Raw genomic sequence first — 19,408 nt, 5'->3', positions numbered from 1 at the left:
AGAGGGACAACTGAGATGAGCAGGCAGGGGCTCAGGAACCAAGCCCAACTCCACAAGGTTTAATTAGGTTGTTACAGCCAAACTTGGTTCCCCTCATGAACAAACCCAGGTGGTTTCCATCTGTCCCACCTGTGACACTTGACAGTAACCCTGCACTGTGGGGCACAGGCCATTTTAGGTTCTTTCAGCCCCGAGCCTGGCTGCCATCTGCCACCACACTGACGTGTGCCACACTAGAGTCACCTGCTTCCAGAGCTGCACGGGAATGAGACTGCTGGGGCTACAGAGCTCATAAACCAGGAGTGACGCTTCACAAATGAATAGACTGTGCAGTTCAACTTTTTTATTTTAATAAAATCAAGAATATGCACAGCACATGCAGTGCTAGCATCTAAACTAATACAATAAGCAATTCTAAACCTACAGTGACTTGAAGTTCAATTTTCACATTCAGCAAGTTTAAATCCATTCTTGCATATTGGTTTGAATCCTTGTAATCTGAACTGAAAATATTGCTGGCTGATAAAACTTGCTAAAATGCACAAGTCACTGATTATGCCAATACAACAAAGATAACCACATGTTTGAGGATTGCAATGTGCCAGACATTCACTGAAAAAAAAAAAAACACACAACTAAACAAAACTCACGCAACAAACATCTGAGAATCTGGACACTTCACATCAGTGTTTAGAAGTGTTTCATAAATATCTTAAGACAAGTGTATCAAAACCTTGGCATGTTTAATTTTAAGTTGCCAATTTTTGTTTTACTATCAGAAAGTTATGGCTATACTGCCAATGCCGGGTCTGCTTAATTTGACTTAAGAGTTTAATATGACTTAAACATTAAAAGCTCACACTACCCCGAAATATATAATTTCACGCATACGGTGACATTCAACATTCAAGTGCCAGTGTTTTTGTACTGTCTTTTGGTCAAGTTTCTTTAAACTTTCAAAGAATCACTTTTAGGCTTACAAAAATAAATATTTGTCAAAAATGTTCAATAAATATTACACAAAACTAGCAGCAAAAAGTATCTAGAAATCTGTCGTGTGCAAATAGTTTTCTTCCCAGCTATCATTCCCATGGTCCCAAATAAGTTTTAGAATCTATTTCCTTCTCCTTAAACAAGCTGCGTTCAATCTCCAAGAGACAAAATAAGATTGGAAGTTAAGGACACGCACACAAGACATATATAAAATTCTCTGAATGTGCAATAAAAGAAGTATTTTGTAAAAAGTTATGGGCAAAATGTACAAGGGCCTAAACCTAGACTTGAAATAGCACCATAACAAATGACCTCAATACTGTCAAGTGCACCTACTTAATAAAAGTTTTAGAACAAGGCACAATACACTTGAAAAAATCTATTGCACTTTAGGAGATTTTTGCCATTTTCCTATGCCACTGTAGATTAGTTGTTAAATGCTCTGGCCGCAAAGTTAGCACAGAAATTCCAAGTGGCAGAGGCGTGTTTCTGGTGGACAATACTTATCTTTGGCCAGATTTAGCATAACAGACTATAAATACAATGGAAACCTATGCAACTAAAACTGACTAAAACTGCACTTTAATAGCAGAATTGAAACCTTGTGCAGTTTATGTACATTTCCAACCTCTGTGATCTCAGGTTTGTTTGTTACTCTTCTGGAGCCATTTTACAAAGTCTACAGTAAGCCAGTTTAACATCTCCACGCAGCTTGAACAGAGTAATGTGAATCTGCATTAAAATAAAGCCTGCTGCATAATTCTTCCCGTTCATACCCTCTTGACCAAAAAACATCAACACTAGCATGCGTTATTAGACCAAAAATTCAGTCAGGCCCTTACGGAGGACCAATCACTGCCATGGTCAGCCATTCTACCATTTCAATTTCATATGGCAGGCATTTTTAAAAAGTCTAAATAGATGAATTCTCCTAAAAACTATTTCAAGTTATCAGACCTTTAAACGTTCCCTGTAATGTTCTGCCCACATTTGGCTAGCTCACATTAATGATCTGCCTAAATATTGAAAAAGGAATTGCTGTATTTACTTGCATTAACTTCAAAAACAGTGCTTTTAATGTATGCATGTATCCATACATCATCTCATCATGACTGGAATGGCTTATTAAAGGCTATCAGGTTCTAAGTACCTATCCAGGATAGAGTGAGCAAATCAGAACTTTAACTTAGTACAGTTTTGCCACATTAGAAACTAATTGCATTGATATGCTTCAAGATGTTTTATTTTCAAATCTGCAGATACCAAAGCCCTAATGCAGGCTACCGCATAAGTTTTTCTTTGTAATATTATGGATGAATCAGTGATTCCTGTTTAAGTTGTATCACACCTGTGTGCCAAGGTTTGATTTTAGCCCAAGTTCAGTAATTTTTATTTTGTCAAAACAATTGATATCTTGAGCATTACTGAGCCAACAGGACATCAAAATAAAAGTTGTCTAAAGTTAAAGGCACAGTACATTAACAAACAAATGATCCTCAGTCACAAAATTATAAATGCAGTTTCTGGGTGGGGATGGGCGGGAGGGGAGTTAATCCTGACTACAGCAATAAGAGTCTTCAAAACCACCTTCGAGATAGGGCTACTTGTTCCTTTATTTCCATCTTGTGACCTTGAGCTCCCTTAAAAAAAATTTCAGTGGAGAATCACAGCTGGTAATGTACTGCGAGTTCTTGAAGCTACACAAGGTATAGTCTGGCTAAGTTACATGTGGTTTCCATATTAGCTTGTTTGGTGGGGTATCTGCTGCAAGCAGATCAGTTGCCCCACCAGTCCACCCCCTGGGAGTTATAGTTTCCTCCATATCCATCACTGTTGTAGAAGCCTCCATAACCACCACCTATGAAAGGCAAGAGAAAGTGATGCTTAATTAACTCTACAAGATTTGCACCTTTACAACAAGAGAACAACCCAGGTATCTGTTGTCCATTAAAGAACCCCACCCAGCAGTACTGTCAAATGCACACCACTACCACTGGAAAGGCAGGCAGCATCAGACCACCAGTCAGGGAACCTGCACAGGCCTAGATCCAAGCAGGATGCTGAGACTGCACAACAAGCTGCAGATGCTTCTTATTCTAACATTACATCCAGTTTTACCCCAGCAAACGTTCTGGGTGCAGCTGCCCAGCCCCTCTCACCTCCGAAGCCTCTGCTGCCGCTCCCGCCGCTGCGGCTGCTGGTTGAGCGGCTGCTGCTGGAGCTGCTGCTGCCGAAGCCGCTGCTCGTCCGGTAGTCCCTGGCTCCGAAGCCTCCGCTGAACCGACTGCTGCAGAGGGCAAGAGAGGAACACTCGAGTCAAACAGGTGGCACTGCACACACCGAGACTGATGTGCTCTGACTCTGGGTACCAACCACAGCACAGCAACAGCCACTGCTGAGGTGAGCACACTTTACAAGCATCCCAAGGCTACCTGGAAAGACAAGTGACGCACTCATGATGTACACCATGAGTATTTTACAAGCATACTGCGAAATGGAAAACAAAAAACTCACGCCAAACCCCACGTGGTTGGATCAGATTAACTACATTAAGAGAAGTGTTCTCTCATCCTACCCCTGTAGGCCAGTAAGCAAAGGTTTGTACTGCAGTGTTACAGGTCTCCACAGCAAAACTATTTTGCAAGTGGACTCAGACCTTCGTTCTGTTCTCTCTCCTTGTTTTGTCAGGAGGCACTGCACTACCTTCTCCTCAACATCAGAACAGCTGCTTAAGGTAAATCTCTGGCACAGGGAGGAATGCATTTCTGTGTTTTATAGCTGCTTTTACAGTTCTGAAATGGTTTTTGATAACATCATTCAGCTGTATCTAGCTGCTCACTTTAAGAGGAAAGGGGTTCATGTGTTAACTGCCTAATGAATAGATAGAACCAGACAGACCCTGTCACCTTTGCACACACCAAGCTCAGCTTATATTGCACTTATCCCCTAAGTGTATTTTCAGACTGGGAACCAGTAACAGAACTATCTCTTAGACAGACTGAATATTCACCTCTAGCCAAAGCTGTGCCTCTTACCTCTTAGATCGCCCACGGCTGCCTCCTCCTTTGTGATGCTGCTCATAGGCCATGTTCTCCAGCCAAGATGGTACTTCTTGCTTAGCCTCCACAAGGAGATCAAGCAAGTCCTTTGTAATGTTTATGTTCCTCTCATTGAAGAATGAAGTGGCAAGACCTGAGGAGATACTCAGTTTTAGCCACACGCAATGCAAGTACACCAAAGCACTTAAACCCATTCCACATTCCAGTTCCTTACAGCCAAGCCTGAAAACACTAGAATTACTCACAGAGAAAGCTGTTTGTGACCATTACTCCACCACAGCTAGTCACAAAACCATGTTTACTGACAGACACAGCAAACACCAGGCTTACATGGAGAAGGAGAGTTTTTTGACTGCACTAAGAACACTACCCAAAGGAGAGGGTAAACTTTCCACAGTGGCTATACAGCAGTGAGCAGCTTTTGGTCGCAGAAGGCAGCTCACAGGATTCTCTCAAGTACTTATTTGAAATTTACTACTCAGTCTGTACGACTGCACCTATCAACTTAGGCATGAAGTAGGTATGAAGTGTATATGAAGTGCTGTTTGTAAAAACCCCAGGGATACTTACCAAGGTTTCCTACACGGCCGGTACGGCCAATACGATGTACGTACTCCTCAATGTCACTTGGCAAGTCAAAGTTTATGACATGCTTTACATTTGAGATATCCAGTCCTCTTGCTGCTACCTAGTGGTTAAATGATTCAATCAAATCTCAGTAAGACTCCACAGGCCAAGAAATAGAGCCACATGCTCAAGTTTCACAGATTTCACTTACTGCTGTGGCAACAAGAATGGGGCTCTTGCCAGAGCGGAACTGGTGCAGCGCTTCCTCTCTGTCCCTCTGGGAGCGATCTCCGTGGATACTTGTACAGGCATAGCCTTCGTGGTACAGGAAGTCCTCTAGAGCATCTGCCCCCTTTTTAGTTTCCACGAACACCAGAGTCAACGAATCTTTACCTAAAAAAAATGAAAGCCCAGGTTAGCAGAAGAAAAGCCACACAGACAAACATGGGCTCCATAACCTGGTAATGCACAGCTTCAATTCTCTGCCCGTTTATTCTAAAGTAACATCACTGGGGACTTCCCTCTCCTTTTTTTATTAACAGACATGCTTACATCAACTTGATACTGGCATTTAACCTGTGCAATACATTCACTGCATGTCAACAAAATACCCTTTCATTCACCTAATAAATAGAAATTCTTATTGTCTGAGTCATTAGATTTGCCTATTCTAAATTTTGTCTCATTTGCTTATCTGCAGCTGTTCTTTACCTGTGGCATTTAGCAGGTCAAGCAGGAACGATCGTTTGTCCGGCTCTTCCACCCATACTACTTTCTGTGTGATGTTCTCAGATGTAGAACCTACTCTGCCAACGGCCAGAAAGATGTATTCATCAAGGAAGTCACGAGCAAGCATCTAAAATGCAGGAGAAAAAAAAAAAAATCACAATCAAATCATACTTTTTCCCTCCTTCCAAAGGCGAAATTGCTTTGGCCTTGAGAGCTCTTCAAGTATTTAAACTCTCATTAAGTACCTGGATTTCCTTGGGGAAAGTAGCACTGAACATCATGGTGTGACGAACCCCCTTTGGTGGCATAGTATCTTGTTCAACAATTCGACGAATTTGAGGTTCAAACCCCATATCAAGCATTCTGTCAGCTTCATCAAGGACTAGATACCTAAACAGCAGTAAAAAAAAACATCTTCAGAACATTTTCCTGTAAGCTGTTCTCTGCTGTCTGCACTGGGTTACAAATTCCCAACTAGATGTTTAGGACAGTCCAAAAGCTACAATCTGAGGTCCTTAACTCTATCCTGCTTTAAGCCATTTGTACATGGACAAGCAACACTTTACTTACTTGCAGAAATCCAGTCCAATCTTTCCTCTCTCCATCATATCAACCAGTCGTCCTGGAGTTGCTACAAGCAAGTGACATCCACGTTCCAAGTCACGGATCTGCTGGCCAATGTCTGCACCACCATATACAACACAGGGGCGAACTCTGGAGCGGTATGCAAACTGTAAAGCAAATTAAGTTAGCACCAAGAAAAATTCTACTCAGTTATGCTATAACAACAAACTGTTAGATATACCTTTCTGGCTTCCTCATAGATCTGCACAGCCAATTCTCTAGTAGGAGCCAAGACCAGTGAGATTGGATATTGCTTACGGCGCCCGTACCTCCCATTCTCCTGAAGAAAAAAACAACCTTGGCATGAGCATCCAAAACACAAAGGGAAAGAAAAAAGCTACTACAGGCAATATTTAAGACAGGTCACCAAGTTTAAGAATGACAAAGCATGGCTGAGAGCCAATTTGAGTGCTGCCCCTGAAAACAGCTCTATTACAGTGCCCAAGGTTCAGCTGTGGGTTACTGTGGCAATAGCTGCACAATCCTGGTCTCCACAACAAGCACTGCCATTCCAAACTTCAGCAGCAGAGAAGTAACAGCCACAGAACCAGTTACTTCCTATTCTGAAATCACTATGACAGATGTGAGACCAAGTAGCTTTTTCTAGCAAGGGAAGTGTCTTTTAAACTTATGCAACCACAAAACCATTCATAAAAAAAAAAAAAAAAACTGGACAGTTATGCATCCAACTCCTCAGGTAGGAAAAAAAGTAATCCACAGCTTGGATTTTTTAAGGGAAACACCTAAAGTCTTCTAGAAGTTGAGATGCTTGGCTATCATACCAAAATGATGACAACATACAAGACCTATTGTGTCCAGCACCATACATCAGCTCATGTGGGGAGAGAAAAAACCCCAAACCTATGACACTGGTCATCACTTTCCCAGGACTGGGTATTTGAATACTTGCCTTCATTGCTCTCAAGGCATCACCAGGGCCATCTGCATATATCTGGCTCAGTATTGGTAGAAGAAATGCAGCTGTTTTCCCAGACCCTAGTAGAATACAAGCCAGTATTAGGAGTTACTATCAACAACAGCACCAACCCTGCATCAGTAGCACAGTCCCAGTAACACCTGCATTGGGCTATGGCTACTACTTGTGGCACTGGAGCACCCTCAGCAGCCCAAAATCCTGACGTGAATGTGGTTTTAAGACATGAACATGTCTCAGGACAAACAGAGTAAATCTAGTGAAGTCACATCTAAAGCACATGCAAGACTAAAACTAAAATTAGCTTCCAACACACAACTATTTCTACACTGCACAGTAGGTTCTACCTCTTACCTGCACTAACACAGGACCCCATTTCTACTGTGACTAAGCAGCAAAGAGTTATTGACTTACCTGTCTGAGCACAGGCCATTAAGTCTCTCTTTTCTTTAATAATAGGTATTGCATGTTTCTGGACTGGAGTAGGACGGGTGTAGCGTGTGAGTTCAATGTTTCCCATGATAATTTCTCCCATGTCAACATCACTGAACTGTAATATATTTAAAAGGAGTAAGATCAGAATCCTTCTCTTCAACCACGATGTAACACAGCATTCAGTTTAACAAGTCATTTATAAGCTACCTCATTTCAGCCCTTCATAAAGAAATTGCCTATAAAGTTACAGTCACATAGATACTAAAGCCCAGTTTTCTAAGCAGTTCTTAAAAAGCCAGCCAAACCTGAAGTGCAGACTGCACTACCACACACACTGTGCTTAGCCTAACACTGCCCAAGCCTTAGCAGCTGCTCCCCAATCAGCACCTCCAAAGCATTTCCACTTCTTCACAGGTTCACTGTTTAAGGACAAATTACAGTTAAAAAGTAAGCTATGAGTGTTAACTGAAAAAGCTTACACAATTTCTTCCCTGTCTTAGTTCATCATATGCAAGCCTCTTCCACAGAACAGCTTAGCTGTAGGAAGGGAAGACCATGTTTCCTTTCCTCCCTAAACTCCAGACATCAAGACATCAAAGCTATCCATGCAAAATAGTCACTATTAGATATATTAGCAAAACAGACTTTTAAAAAAAACTTACACTTTCAATATGTGGAGGACAGTTGCTGCCTGTTGCTTCAACAGGAATATCATCATATTTCTCAAAGTTAATGCCAGTATTGCTTCCTGAAAAGAGTTCCCTAAAAACAGAAGAGGGAAATATGTTTACTTGCTGGAATTATCGAATGACCCTCCCCAGGAATCAGTACTATTCCATGACTTACTGTTCTAGGCGTTCACTTGGGGGGAGAGGCTTGGACCAGTCATCCTCATCTGATTTGTCACACCAGCGGCTGTTCCCACCGCCACGGTCAAACCTGCCGAAGCCACTCCGGTCGTAGTCCCCGCCTCTGCCGCGCTCCTCGTATCTAAACACGGCACCAGAATCAGACCACCCTTCCCAGGCAACAGGGGTACTGACATGCAGAACCAAAGCCATAACAATTCAGCAGTGTATGCTCTGGGTATTACACACACTACCGTGGAACAATTCAAAATCACCAGGTTATCTACATTTGCTTCTTGGCTTCCAGGAATTAGTCCTGGCCATCAGACCAGGACACATTCTCAGGACACAAACTCTCCTGAGTTTGTCATGATTTCAGAGCTCAGTTCAGCTTAACACAGCGAACTTTGTATCACCATTTTTATTTGGTTAAGCATAACACGTAAACAGCCACCTGCTAGTGGAGCTGCAATCAAAGTTGCTCAGTCTTTGCCATTTCTTTGTAGGGAGCTCTGTTTAAACTTCCTAAGCAGCACTATTTTGTATTCCCCCCACCCTTTCTTCTGCCTCACCCTATACAGGTTTCCCATGTCCAGACAAAACCCTCCAGGGCTGCAATTTCTTCCTTTATTCCCCCACCGCACATGTGACCAAATACCTCCAATAGGTCATATAATTATTTCATAAAGAGGGAGCTCACCTGTATTACTGACTTGGAAAGAAGGTGGAAGAAGTCCTTACCTCAACTGTTTAGTTTTTGGCCTGGTAAATCATGTTTGAGAAAAGTCTGGATACAGGACTAGGTCAGCTTTACTAAGTAGTCGGTAAAGGTCACTCTCACCACACTTGTGCATACAACGCATGATGTGTGTAAGACTGCTCAAGTAAGGCAGAGAACCTGCAAGAGTCTCACCCAGTTTTATTAACTACACTTTTTAAACAAGAAAAAAATATTGAAGAAAAAAAATCCATAGTGATGTACTGTGTGTGCTCCCAACAGCTCTTCACGGTTCTCCTGGAAGTAGCCACCCACCTAGCACTTCTTTGGTGAATGTTGAAGTCAGCCAGGCACTACAGCTGCAGTGAGTAGCTGGTGGCAGACTACAGGGCACATTTGTCAACATGCAAGTTGCCCATCCTTGAAATCACGTAACTTTAAAGGCAAGGTTCTCTCCCTCTCTCCTCCCCTCCCAGGCTCCTCCTACCTCACGCTGCTCACACCTGGAACCCTCATTTTAACACCAAGATTACAAGTGCAGCGCTAGAGCTGAGGCAGACTTCCCGTGCACCACCCAGACAAAGAGGTACTCGCCTCCCTCCTCGGGATCCGGTCCCGCGGTCGAAGAAGCTGGATTTGGCGTCGCGGTCGGAGCGCGCACCGAAGCTGCTGTAGGCATCCTTGTCTCGCCTGGAGCTCCAGCCGCCGCTATCGAAACCTAGCGGAGAGAGGCACTTCAGCCAAACATTGCACAGTCCAGGCTTTTACCAAAAACAAAAAACACTTCTGTCCGGGAAGTCTTCACTGAAAGGTCTATGGGACTGAATTCCTCACGAAGGGAAGGCACATGAATGTTAAGACTTGCTCAGAGACTGAGCATTTCTCGCTGCCATCAGAACTGAGATTCCTCCCTGCATGTACAAGCACGCTGGGTTTGTTTAAAAAACATGCACTTGCTTTAATACAAGTATTTCAATTGCCCACCCTGGAAAGATGGGCAGCAGAAGAAATTAAGATGCTAAGTCTTGCCAAGCTTCATCTACATCATCTCTCCAACACAAATCCTTGGCAACACATTTAAATTTTGGAGGTTAACAAGGCCTCTCAGATCAATAAATGATATCAGAAATCCAAACAGAGATTAGAATGTTTTATCAATCTACAAGTACACAAAGCAATGTGATCTGCACAGACTGACAGCACCATACTCAGATAAGGTGTACGTAGCCCTTCACAACAAATTAACCACAGTGTATTTTTCCACAGCACTTTTACCTTTGCCTACAGTAGGTGCCTACTAACATGTTAACTCAAAAGAATACAAAGTACCTCAGCTCACCAATACCACAGTAAAAGACCTCACTTTTATTCTGCTACCAGAGCCTGTGAAGTAGCAAACATGTGAAGCTTTAAACACTGCTCTGGTACTGGACTAAGAAACTATAAATTCTCTTTCAGATGTCCAACATCCCCAGCTTTGTGTAACATATTCAATCTCAGCTATGGGATTCCAGCAGAGAATAAGTTAAATAACTGCACAGATAAACAAATGTCACTCTTGTGAGCATGCTTTGCCAGCTCCAAAGCACAAAACCAGTCCAGACCTATTCATGAGACAATAACAGCAACCACAGAACAAATTCATTCCAAAGACAGGGGCTGTTCTAGGCCCAGTCTCTCTGAAAAGGTTTTGCTACCAGAATTACCCTACCTTTTTCAATGTTCTCTAAAGAGTGTCATTCACCTTGCCTCTCTGTTTTTTAATTAAGAATTCTAGTACCCAGAATCCAGAAACGTATTGGTCACAAGGGAACTTTAAAAACTGTGATAACTGTAACTCTTTTGTCTGGATAACTGAAACAGACAGCAATAATAATCCATCCATGAAGTTTTAGCACACAAGATCATGGAAGGCACTTCAAGACCTCCTAAGTGCTTTAAGAAGCAGTATCAGTCCTTCAAGATATTAACTTCAAGGAAGTTATTTTGGCTTGTTTAAAGGACAGCTAAATAGAGATTTTATTATGAGTAACTTTCAGGCCACTACAACTATTTGGATATGTCATCCTGCCAAGGGATCTAACTGCAGTGATCAGTCCTTCAAGATATTAACTTCAAGGAAGTTATTCTGGCTTGTTTAAAGGACAGCTAAATAGAGATTTTATTATGAGTAACTTTCAGGCCACTACAACTATTTGGATATGCCATCCTGCCGCAGTGGTACTTCAGGGATACAGATGTAGTTTCTTAACAGTAAAAAAAACCCAACTGACACTGTATTCCAGATCTTCTACTAAGCCTGAGAAGCCCAAAGAGCCAAAATTTTATACTCCAAACAGCACACCTCATTCACCTAGCTCATTACAGCAGGTGAATAACTCATTTCTGAAGCTGGTGCCTTGACAGAATTTTAAGGTAGCACACCAAACACAGGTGTGCACATCCTGTTTCACCAACTCCAGGCCCTTCAGTCTGGCATTCCTACTCCGACTTTATTTGTGGATCAGCAGAACACAGGGCCAGGCCATACAAGTCAATTCTAAGTAAATGACAGCTATAACAGTCAGAATTTCAGACAACAAATGGCAAATTAAAGCTGGAATAAATCCCCTGAAAAAACCCATAACAGACCAGAGATCAACTTCTCTGAAGTGAATGACTACAATGCTGTGCAAAGACTACCCGGAAATTCCTCAAAATGTCAATGCTTTTGGGTTTTTTTTAAGTAAAAACCCATAGAGACTCCATCCAGCACATCTTTCTTATGGCAGGGATAAGAACTCACTAAATTAATCAACTTCCAGAGCAGCTCTGTACTCCTTGCACCTATGAACAGCATTACAAACATCAATGCATCTCCCTCAACCAGCATGTCAATTCACATTTTGTAATACTAACACTAAGCACTGCCAGCTCACTTGAAAACCTGCCACATACAGTAGCAATAACCTCTTTTTTAAAGATGGGAGAAATAGAATGATAGATTCCTTTAAGGAGGATAAGACCTTGAAGATGAGTTCTTAACATTTACTTTTTGATCTACCATAGATCAGATTACAGTTTAAATATCCAGAAGCTGCTTATAGGAAGTTTAAGAAGAAACTTAAAGGACAGCAAGATTTAGCATTACCAAGTGAGCTCATAGAAGCAAGACACTTCAGGGCAGGCAGCCCTGCATACTGAGCTCCCACAGCTGAGAAATACAACTGCCATTAAGTAACCTAAGAACATTATTTTTATGCAGGCTGTTATTTCCTGCAGTTCTGTACTGCCCCACTCCCCAGCTACAAAGCTAACAGATTAGTATTAGTGGGACAGATCTGCAGCTAAATGGAAGGCTTTTTTCCAATCTGGTCACCACATTCGTAAGGCTGCTTCAAGAGTTTCTTGTGTGGTTAAACACTAACTTGCAAGGCTGCTGCCTCACGTCTAAGCTTTGAAAAATCTGTCACTAAAAATTCCAAGGAGCAGCCAAAATTCAGAAGTTCCAACACAGCTGAAGAAATCACTGAGTAATGTAAACAGAAGCAAACATCACTTTAACAAAGTACAAATGTAGAACAGACTTCAAATCACCCTACAAGATAGCTCAGCTTTACAAGCCCAAACTCATGATGCTTCCAACAGGGTGCTGTACTGGAACTTTTCTATTCAGCAATTATGAACCTTGTCACAGGGAACCAGGAAAATGCCAGTGGTATGGCCCTCAGCCAAGTTTAAAGGCAATTTTTGAACATTAGGTTTACCAAGGGAAGTTGGCAGCCAAAGTTCTATTAACTGGGCAAGCCACAGGTCAGATTATGGTCTCATGTCCTATTTACCTTTTTGCAAGGTGAAGCTGAAATCCCCAGAAAAGCCTCATGCAATCACCCACACTGCCATGTCTGAACTCTGATCTTGCACACAAGAAAGTACAACCCATAGAAGTCCTACCCATAATAGGTCATGGTAGAACTCAAGGTTACTGTACCTTTTACCCACAAAACTTCAGATACTAAACATCATACAAGAAGAAATCTATGAACAGCAAATGTTCACAACCACCTTAAAGCTGCTCCCTGCTTTTGAGAAACCTGCACATTGCTCAGATTTGGGAAGTCAGTTTCTTGCAAGACTGATATTTGAGGTCAGTGTGACAGGGAACAAGAGCACTGAACTGGCTGCCAACCAGTCCTTCTCCTTTTCCTGCAACATTCAGCTCTGGTAACACGCTGTTCATCACTTGGTGCTTCAGGCCATACTTCTTCCATATAAAAACCCCCAAACTAAACAAAAGAAAAAACCCAAACAAACAAACAACCCACCCCAGAAAAACAGAAAACAAAACAAAGAAAATCCACTAGTAGCTTGGAGATACACAAAGGCAAGACAAAAGTAGACTGATTTTTTCTTCACATGGTTTAAGGCTAGAATGGAGCATTTTTCATCTAGTCAAGAGTTAAAGTGATAGCTCCAAAAGCTCTGTGAGATATATTATTATTTAAGTATTGCCCTCCCACCCACTCACAATGGAAGCCATCCTCCTGCAGTATTGAAAAGAATCTGAGAAAGCATTGAAAAGAATCTGTTGAAGTTTACAGCTTTAGAAGCAGATGACATCAAGTCCTCCCATGCCACAAACCCTCAATTCTTTACGTTGTAGCACTGCAGGAAAGTGTTTTAGCTGCTGCATATTCTGGTGTATTTCAATAGGAGTTGGAGGAAATGTTCCTCTCATACCCACCCAAGTCATCAGACATGACAACACATGCTGCAGCACCTGCCCCCTTGGGATCTTACACAGAAAGGTCATTATTTACTTCACCGAAGTGTTCCAAGAAACTTTTCTTCTCTATTATGTTCTGTTTAGAGATTCATACAGGAGATGGAAGCATAAACCACTATGTAAACATGTGACCAAAACAGGTCATGCACTTCTTGTCTGCTTCATCAACAGCCTGCATTTCCTTCTGCAAGTGCTCCCAGGGGCTTCCATAAAAACTGCAGGAAGCTGAGTAAGGACAACACTTCTTTGTGTAAAGATATGCACTTACAAAATGAAACTGTGCTGTTTGTTCATAATAAACAACTGACTGCTCTAAGTTCCACAAGACAGTCACTAGCAGAAAAACTCCACTCAGACCAACACTCAAGATCAAACAGCAAGTTAAGATGAGAGACTCCATCTGGCTTCAGTCACAGCTAATTGTTACACAGACCCAGAAGGTATTTCATCAGTCAGATACTGAACTTGAGCTGAGGATAGAAGTTGGTGAAGGGATCGAGAAGAACACACTGAAAGGAGAAGATAAAGTTGCCACATTTTGCACAGTCAAGCAGTTTGTGTAATGCCTTCAGCAGCACTGTCAGAACCTCCACAGGCTGCTCCTCCAGGTGCAAGAGCCAGTTAAGTGTGGCCAGTGTTTCTGGTACATACCCTGTTTTGAAGCTTCCCTGTTCCGCAAGTGAGGAGGAATGTATCGGCCTTCTAAAGGACAAAAGAAAGGCAGTGTTACAGGCCCGTGGTGTCAGCACATCCTCAAATGCTCATCCTGTCAACAACAGCTTCTGCTCAGTAAAAACATCTGCCTGTAAGGCCTCTTGCAGCATTTTAAACAGGAATCCTTTAATACAGCACTTGGTAGCATGCTCCCAGTTGAGTTTAAAGCTCCTGCATACCCATTTAGGCAGCTGGTTTAAGGCACAGATGTCTTGTGTTCCCCTAACCCAATCACACTCCCATTTATGGCTGTTACAGTGCCTACTACAAAACCTGCCTTCCTAGAACCTGTTAAGGCTTAAGCTGGTGCCAGATACTTGAGCAGCTAAAGATGTTTACTGTGACATTCAAGTACTGGCACTCACAGCATTACTACCAGTATTTTTCCTTCCCTTTAAATTCAGCCATCCCCTCCATTCAGCTCAGATGAAACCAGAAGCCACAACAAACTGCCTCTGAATAGCATTCTTCATTTACAATCCAGAAACAGCTGTCTGCTAAAGCAACATGAATGAGAAAATATCAGCCACAAGCTGAATGTGAATTCCTGGAAGATTCTCCCCTCTTAACACACTTAAGCCTTGAATATCAATATCACTTTCTATTCAGTGAACTGAGATCAGCAGAGCTGACATTCCCACTCTACCTGGTGTTTTAAGAAAACAAATCACCACGTTACTACAGTCAGTGGCCTCAGATGAGAGGCAACTGAAAATCTGGGACAGAACTGGAACACCGAGTTCTCTCAAGCTAATTAAGTGCTTCAGAAATGTGCACACACACTGTACCACTACAAAATTAAGTGGTTCTATCTAAAACACAATGTTTTCAAAGCAAGCTTAACTGGCAACCTCCTATTTCCTCATCAGCCTCTGTAAACTTTGGCTTTAGAAACTGCTTTTCACAGCTGCAAGCCCCCAATTTCTAAAAGTGTGTAAGCTTGAGAATGAACTTGCATGTACTTACTGCTTGTAGAGCTTCCTTCACTCTGAGAGTCTGAGGAATTCAAGTCTAGACCAGAAAACTAGAAGAAATAAGACAAATAGCAACATGTTTTACCATGACTTTATGCAAAGCTACAAATAAGCCTTTTCATTTATTAGAAACAAACTACTGCAAACATTTTTTTTTACATTGCACCGAATCAGGTCTCCTATTATTACTCAGGCTGTATCATCTTTAATGTTTTTATACCCACCAATAAACAGAACCCACAGGGGCAGCAAGGCCAGCAGAGCATCTCACACCCACCAAATCACTACCACAGACTTCTGCTTCACACTACCTGCACGCTGAAAAGCCATTTTAAACAGACTGAATTTCAGCCTATTTCAGTCAAATGCGTTCGGATTTGGATCCTTTATGATTTTTTTTGCTACAGAAACTGCAGCACAAGTAATGCCAATTAATTGGGCACTTCACTTGTAGAGACTCAAGATATTTTTAGCTGCTTAAACACTACTAAGACATTACAGTCTTCAGGCTTGAGGCAACTACTGCTCCCAAAACATTAGGTGATGTCTGCTGACATCTTCAGCAAACACAATTTTTTGGGTTGTTTTCTCAAAAAAACCCAATAGCCTTTATAGCCTTCAGTCTCACAGTAAAGTTTTCCCAAAGATGTTCAGTTCACGCAGTGCTGGTGTGCCACTCAGAGGTGTTAAGTCAAACACAACATGGACTCATTTCAGCAGAAAGCAGTGGGAAACCGACAAAGCTTAAGAAAGAGATTATTACAGTTGTTTGCCTGCATGGCAGGGATTACAAACACGCATCAGAAAATTAAGGCATGTTTAAACACAAGTTTTGTATTGCAGGGAAGTATTTTCCAACATGAGCCGAATTAATCCAAAAGACTCCAATGCATTGTGCTTTCCAGCGCTCAGCTACACGAGCTGCCGCCAAAGGCATTCAATTCTTTAAGAATCGGCTGACACCATAACATCCCCACTTAAAAGGTCATCTTTCTAGCTGACCGAAGCATCAACGCAGGGCTTAAAAATAGTTCTTATTTTTAACAGCAATTTAAAGGCTCTCTGCTAAACCAAGGCGGCTCTCCACGATCAACACGAAGCGACGGATGAATCCTCTCGCAGCGGATCCCCACGGCGGGGACACCACCTCTGCCAGGCGCTGCCTCGGTGGCGCAGCCCCGGCGCCATCTCAGTGCGGCACTGCGGGCTGGATTCCCGGCGCAGCGGGAGCGGCTAATCCGGCTGCCGGCGCCCGTCACGTGTGGCGCGGGGGGGCAGCGGGGGAGAAGGGAGAGGGGAGGGCAGGATCGCCTCCATGACCTACTTCGCGGCAGCGGCCGAGGGCGAGCGCGGCCCGGCCACGGTCCCGCGGCAGCAGACGGGGCTCTTCCTGCCTTCCCCGAGGGTTAGGTAATCGTCCATCCCGCCCAGCGCGGGGAGGAGGCGGGGGAACGCAGGAATGAGAAGGGAATAATAAAAAATGGTGCGGACCAACACGACTCCAGGCCCAACTGCGTCACCGGGGCCCGGCAGCACCGGAGCTCGAACAAAGGCGGCCGCCAGCGCCGCCTCCCCGGGGAAGGGGCGTCACACAAAGCGCCGTGTCGTGTGTGTGTGTCCCCCCTTCCCCCGCCCCGCACAATGGCGCCCATTGACCGCCCCTTCCTCCTCCTCCTTCCCCCCGCTGCAGTTCCCGCTGCGGCCGCCAGGGGCCGCTGCCGCTCCCGGCGCTCCCACACAAAGCGGGTCCGAGCGCGGCGCGGGGGCCACGGGGCCCGAGCGGGACCGGGGCCGGGCCGGGCGGCACCGGCGGCCCCGCACCCCCGCAACGCCGCCCCGGCCGCGGGGACAACGCACCCCTGAAAGGGGGGCCCGGCGCGGCGCGGGGCCGCCGCACGGCGTTAACTGCGCAACGACCGAGTGCGCCACAACAGGCCGCGTAGGGGGGGAGGTGGGGGTTACCGCGGGGTAAACTGCGACACGGCCGCCGCGAAGCGAGGAGCGGAGCCCCACGCGAAGGTTCCCGACCGCCCCTGCCGCCCTCCCTGCCCCAAGAGCCTCCGCCGCGCGCTTCCTCCGGGTAACGGAGCGGCCTTTCCGCTTCTCGTCCCTCACCTGCTGGTCTAGACTGAGGGCATTTTCCACCGCCACATGACTCATAACGAGAGATCGGTCTCGGGCTCGTCCCGCTCCGCCTCGAGAAATGGGGATCCGCTGGGCCGGGAGGTCGCTGCCGTGGGTGTCACTGGTTCCGCCACGAATCGCTGCCCTGACTGAGCCCCCCCCGCCGCGGGCCCGGCCTTTATATAGGCCCCGCCCCCCGCGCGCCCGGCCGCGCGCGCTGACCTCAGCGCGCACGGCGACCGCCCCCCCCCTCCCCGCCCTCCCTTCCCGGCGCTATCGCGAGAACTCCGCGAAGCCTAGGGGCCGGTGAGGGACGCGCTCCCGGAGGTGTCGCGAGACTTCGGGGCGCCGGGCCCGCGCGGAGTCTCCGGCGGTACCGCGAGGTTTCCCCTCCCCCCGCTCCCGCCCGGCTCTGCTCGGGAGGAGAGCGGCGGAGAATTCTCGCGAGATCACAACACTTTCCCCCCCCCCCAATACACAGCCTGCGCCGCGCTGTCCTTTTGTTCGCCGCTCTCGCGAGAGCGCACCACGCGCGCGCGGCCGAGACGCCTCTAGAAGGAGGCGGGCCCTGGGTCACGTGGGCGGGCGCCGCCGCCGCCATCTTGTCGCTCCCCCCTCGGCGGGCAGTGGCGCAGCGCGTAATGGCGGCGCCGCGGGGAGGAGGGGCGGCTGCGCCCAGAGCACACCGGCCTCCCTGACCCGCCTGTCATAGCGCGGGCCCGGACACGCCAACATGCGGCTCTGCAGGGCTCAGACCGTGCCCTGTGCTTGCCTCTCCCTAGCACACTGCTGGTGGGCTCCGTAGTCACTGCGGATCTTCATCAGCTCTTTCTCCAAGCCCCTCAGCCGTCAAACACACTGACGTGCCAAAGGGCTGCCCTTGTTTTCCCTGTAGCGTCAGTTTTGCCAGTTATCTCTACAGGCACAAATAGCCCCACCTTGGATTCATCAGGACTTTTAGACTGTAAGCATCAGTCAAATAGTTAACATCCAACCGGCATCAGGAAAAAAAATACACAAATAACCCCATTCCCTTCTCCCACAGCCTGCTGACACAGAGAACAGTAAAGCTGCTTCCTTGAATTTGGGTCAGTAAAACGTGCTTAGGGATCAGGACACGGGCTCTGAAGTCACAGGGAAGAGGACACGGGGTTTGGCTGGCCTTGAGCCACACACTGCAATTATTCCTCCATTTCCCTCCTGCCTCTTCCAAGAAGAAAACCACAGGGAAGATCCATTCTCCAGAAGGATGATTCACCATGAGATTTAAAAACAAGACAGAACTTTTCCACAGTAGTGGCATATTAAACAGGCCATCTCTGCCTAGGTTTTTCCTGCCCTTAAAATTGGAGCTCTAGAACCAAAGTCTCTCCGATGCAAAAATTAGGCCCCATGAGACAGGGTTTAAACAAGGTTTAAGATTTAAACATCCATACATAAGTCCTTGAAGGAGAAACACATGCTCCTCACAGACAAACCACTCAATTCTGTGATGCTCTGCTCTTAAACCAAACACTTACCAGCCCTCTGCTTTCACCTTCCATAATGCTTCTCCAGCCAGCTACAGCTCCAGAGTTAAAGATTTATGCTTGTATTTCTTCCCCAGGTGCACCTATTTATATAATCTAAAAGCTCGCAGGTTTTTTTCATTGAGGCTTCCTGACAGTTAAAAGGAAAAGGTTCCTGTATTTTTTAATAAGCTATTAGTGGATGTAGGCCCAAATTTTGTTTCTTTTGAAAGCAGGTTTTAAGTTATACTTTTAATTTCTTTTCTTCTTACAGCTTTACAGACAATTCTAAGTTCTAAACAATTCTGCAGTTCCCTTTACATCCCTGCAAGGTCTGCAGTGTTTTACAAACATGGGCATTCTTCATGATAATTCATATGCACTAGAAAATGAAATTAAATGAAAAGTAACCTATC

The 19,408-nt window shown here is 45.0% G+C and overlaps 1 protein-coding gene across 1 annotated transcript; it reads right to left on the bottom strand.

Moving 5' to 3' along the window:
• Positions 1-328: 328 nt before the first annotated feature.
• Positions 329-17,652, bottom strand: DDX3X (DEAD-box helicase 3 X-linked). The gene is made up of 17 exons (XM_041399803.1): positions 17,476-17,652; positions 15,353-15,410; positions 14,324-14,374; positions 9,502-9,625; positions 8,188-8,331; positions 8,004-8,103; positions 7,321-7,456; positions 6,883-6,968; positions 6,154-6,252; positions 5,919-6,079; positions 5,594-5,738; positions 5,331-5,475; positions 4,831-5,012; positions 4,623-4,740; positions 4,029-4,185; positions 3,153-3,280; positions 329-2,851 (listed from the first exon to the last, which is right to left on the bottom strand). Exons 1-17 carry the CDS (start codon positions 17,518-17,520, stop codon positions 2,769-2,771), a joined length of 1,962 nt encoding a protein of 653 aa, XP_041255737.1. The 5' UTR covers positions 17,521-17,652; the 3' UTR covers positions 329-2,768.
• Positions 17,653-19,408: the final 1,756 nt, after the last annotated feature.

The sequence above is a fragment of the Onychostruthus taczanowskii genome, unplaced genomic scaffold (genome assembly GCF_017590055.1).
Source record: "Onychostruthus taczanowskii isolate IOZ18803 unplaced genomic scaffold, ASM1759005v1 scaffold17, whole genome shotgun sequence".
NCBI lineage: Eukaryota > Metazoa > Chordata > Aves > Passeriformes > Passeridae > Onychostruthus > Onychostruthus taczanowskii.
This window is presented reverse-complemented; position numbering and strand designations above follow the sequence as displayed.